This window comes from Anarrhichthys ocellatus, unplaced genomic scaffold (assembly GCF_004355925.1).
Source record: "Anarrhichthys ocellatus isolate YVR2014 unplaced genomic scaffold, GSC_Weel_1.0 scaffold4659, whole genome shotgun sequence".
Taxonomy (NCBI): domain Eukaryota; kingdom Metazoa; phylum Chordata; class Actinopteri; order Perciformes; family Anarhichadidae; genus Anarrhichthys; species Anarrhichthys ocellatus.
In genome coordinates, this window is record NW_022284633.1 from 1 (window position 1) to 4183 (window position 4183).

Here is a 4183-nt window from a genome sequence, read left to right on the forward strand (position 1 = left end):
TGAGACCATAAACTCATGTTTACAATGTTTACTGAGGTAATAAATCACGTTTGAACCTCTTCCTCCTAACTCCTCCTCCTCCTCGTCTCCTCTGCAGTGTCTGAGCAACACTCCTCCTCTGACGGAGTACTTCCTGCTGAGCTCCTACCTGGAGGAGCTGAACTTCACCAACCCTCTGGGCATGAAGGGCGAGATCGCCGAGGCCTACGCCGACGTCATCAAGCAGATGTGGTCCGGGAGGCATTACTCGGTGGTGCCGCGAGTCTTCAAGGTAACGACGTGAGAAACTGATGAGTCACTGATTACAAACACACGTCAGGGAGGATGACACCCTGAAGCTGTGGAGGTGCGGAGCGGTTTCTGTGCCTCTTTCACCTCGTTAACAGAAAGAAAACACTACAAACACTTCTGGAAGTTAAGCCTGAACCCCACAGCCCACCGGAGGGATGGACAAACATGCTTTAAACAATCACCAAAACTACAACGTTTATCAGTAACAGGCAGGTGGTAACACTTGTAGTCACTTGAAACATGTTGATCTATAGGTTATGTTGTTTTCTATTTTTGTAAAATAAATTATTAAAGGAATTCAACTACTTTTATGTTCTATTCTCTCTGCTTCTATCATGATGGTTCTGTTTCATAGAGGAGCAGAACTTCATGTTACAGAGAACATGAAGACCACAGAGAGGAACGTGACGCTTCAGACTCCGTTAAACTGGAGAACTGACTTGAACGAACGTGTCTCACTATGTTTCCTGTATTTTGTCTCATTGTCTTGTGTTCTTGTGTCGGTGCAGACGAAGGTGGGACACTTTGCGTCTCAGTTTCTGGGTTACCAGCAACACGACAGTCAGGAGCTGCTCTCCTTCCTGCTGGACGGACTGCACGAAGACCTGAACCGGGTCAAGAACAAAGAGTACATCGAGCTGCGGGACGCCGAAGGACGACCAGACCAGGTGATCCGAGGAACGGCCGACGCCCTCGGCTCAGTTTGAATGCGTTCAGACTGACTTCCAGTTGATGGACACGGTATTAAGACTTCCTCTTCCTGTCCCACAGGAAGTGGCCGAGGAGGCGTGGCGGAACCACCGCCGGCGGAACGACTCGGTGATCGTTGACACGTTTCACGGCCTCTTCAAGTCCACGCTCGTCTGTCCCGAGTGCCACAAGGTCTCCGTCACCTTCGACCCCTTCTGCTACCTGAGCGTCCCACTTCCTGTCAGCAAGGAGCGCGTCATGGAGGTCTTCTTTGTGTCTCTGGACCCCTACGCCAAACCTGCACAGGTAACGTCTGTTTCTCTACTGAAAAACTGAGAACGTGGTGGTGGAGTGTCAGGAAACCTTAAGGATATGAGTATGATATTAATGTGTGTGTGTGTGTGTGTGTGTCTGCAGCATCGTGTCGTGGTTCCTAAAGCAGGAAAGGTATCTGACCTCTGCTCTGCTCTGTCAGAGATGACCAACTTACCTTCCACACAGGTCAGTGTGTGTTTCATTTAATATTATTATTTTTAATTTAATTATTACATTTTCTATTTTTTGTATTTATTATTTATTTAATATTTTTTGTTTTTAATATAAATAAAATTTATTTTTATTTATATTAATTAAATTTTTTAAATTGTATTATTATTTAATTAGGTTAAGAAGAAAACTGGAATATCTACATAAAATTATATCAAAGTCTTTTCTACGTGTGTGTGTGTGTGTGTGTGTGTGTGTGTGTCAGATGGTGGTAGCTGACGTGTTCAACCACCGTTTCTATAAGATCTACAACGCTGATGAATGTCTGAGCTGCATTCTGGACCGAGACGACATCTTTGTGTAAGAAAACCCGCCGCTGCTCACCGCTCCATGAAGACACAGTCGTGTATGAATTTTTTAATTGTGGCCGCGGTGTGTTCAGGTACGAGCTGAGCGTGCTGGAGGAGCAGCAGGAGGAGCAGGTGCTGCTGGCGCTCTACCTGAGGGAGCGCTCCCACTACAGAGACTACGGCTCCGGCAGCAGCTCGTACGGGACGTCTCTGTTCGGACATCCGCTGCTGCTCAGTGTCCCACGAAGCTGCTGCAGCAGAGAGGAGCTCTACAAGCTGTTCCTGCAGAGGCTGACGTGAGAGACACACACACACACACACACACATATATACACACACACACAGAATCTGTGCGTTTAACTTTAAACTATATATATTGCTACGGTGTGTGCGCAGGCGCTATGTGCGTCATCCCGATCCCTCTGAGGAGTTGGAGGAAGAGGAAGAGGAAGATGAGGAGGAGGAGGAGGAGGAGCTTTACAAGACCCAGACCAACGGCATCAGTGATGGTATAGTCTGACATTAATCATAATCATAATAATGTTTATTAAAGCAGCGCTGACATCAGTGAACGCATCTCATTGATCTTCATGTTTTTAGTTCAGGCTGCTTCTCTCTGATTGGTTCTGTTCTGTTTTCCAGAGGAGGAGCAGGAGGACGCGGAGAAAGCCGGGCCGTCTCAAACGCAACCCTGCTGCGGCGATTTGTCGACAAACAGCCAATCAGACGAGACCGCCGCCACCAAGGGCCGCCCCGACGTCAACCATACGCAGCCCTCATTGGACGACACAGAGCCCGAGAACCAGACCGAGCCGGTCTGCAGCGCCGGCACCAGCAACACCGACGCTGACGCCGGCACTCCCAGCGGGGACTCGAGCGGCACCGCCGACGCAGAGCAACCGCATCCGCCGTGCGAGACCACAGAAGAAGAAGAAAAAGAAGAAGACAAGCAGGAGGAGGCGTGTTCTCCGAGCCCGCCGGCCAATGAGCAGCCGGCGAAGAGAAAGGCGTGTCGCAAGAGGAAGAGTCTGTTCACCATCCAGGCGGTGAACTCCAACGGGACGACGGAGAGAGGAACGGGGGAGGGAGGGAGCGCTGTGTCCTTCAGCTGTAGGCCCACACACACACACACACACACACGCTGACCCACTTTACATTATTCATGACAACAGTTCCTGGTGCCCTCTTGTTTGTCCTGTAGCCGAGTGAAACACAGAACTACAACATTTTAAAATGAATAACATTAAACGTATAATATAATGGCGATTAAGACTCTACGCAAAAGACGACGATTATGACTGACGAACTGATTTCTACAGCTCCTGGCTGTGATAAACGGTGTAGTTTTCCATCCTGCCGGCGGGTTTTGGGGTTCAGAATGTTAAAATCAACAATTCTCCTGTTCTGGGTTCATTTGAACATCAATATTGATGTTTTAAACAACTGAAAAACGAGATGCTCCGTGCAGGAACAGTGAGAAGCTGCTGCTCCAGTTGAACATGTCTGTCAGCTGTAGGTCACAGTACATCTGTATCATTCTGCATCAAACACAGATCAGATGTTTCCACATTCACCGTCTGATTGAAATGTTCCGTCTCTCCTCAGCTCAGCCCTATGTGGCCATCGACTGGGACCCTGAGATGAAGAAGAGATTCTACAATGAGAACGAGGCCGAGGTCAGTGTGAGCGTGTGTCTTTACATTAAATGGTAAATCTGGTATTTAGCAGATAGCAGCTGCTCAACGGGCTGCAATGTAATCGCTCCTCACCATCAATGTACTATCACTTCTTTTCTTTTTTTTTTAAAGTCACAGTACAGCGTGTAAAAAGTCATAGTATAGTATAGCGTGTTATAAAAAGTCCCAAAGTGATGTAGGAGACTTCCCAGCACCTTCCGTGCAGAGAGAACGTGAAGGAAACATCTTCCTCACCTCTGCTTCCTCTCTCCTTCCTCCTGCTCTGTAGAAGTATGTGAAACACGCCAGTATGGAGGTTCCTCAGCAGCAGACCACGGTCCAGCTGCAGGAGTGTATCGAGCTGTTCACCACTGTGGAAACACTGGAGGAGGAGAACCCATGGTAACACACTCTCTCACACACACACACACACACACACACACACACACACACACACACACCCCCTCTACGTGGTAGAAATGAGACTTGTGTGTGTGTGTTTTCAGGTACTGTCCGGTGTGTAAGAAGCACCAGCTGGCCACTAAGAAGCTGGACCTCTGGTCTCTACCGGAGGTTCTCATCATCCACCTCAAGAGGTTCTCCTACACCAAGTTCACCAGAGAGAAGCTGGACAGCATCGTGGACTTCCCCCTCAGGTACACACACACACACACACACACACACACACAC

General features: G+C 48.5%; 1 protein-coding gene across 1 annotated transcript; it reads left to right on the forward strand.

The window, feature by feature from the left end:
• Positions 1 to 50: 50 nt before the first annotated feature.
• Positions 51 to 4177, forward strand: usp11 (ubiquitin specific peptidase 11; the record flags this gene model as incomplete). The annotated part of the gene is made up of 11 exons (XM_031841546.1): positions 51 to 271; positions 801 to 959; positions 1063 to 1287; positions 1399 to 1482; positions 1733 to 1827; positions 1910 to 2113; positions 2214 to 2326; positions 2460 to 2927; positions 3423 to 3493; positions 3783 to 3895; positions 4000 to 4177. Coding segments are annotated over exons 1-11 (1800 nt in total), but the record flags the coding sequence as incomplete, so codon positions are not given.
• Positions 4178 to 4183: the final 6 nt, after the last annotated feature.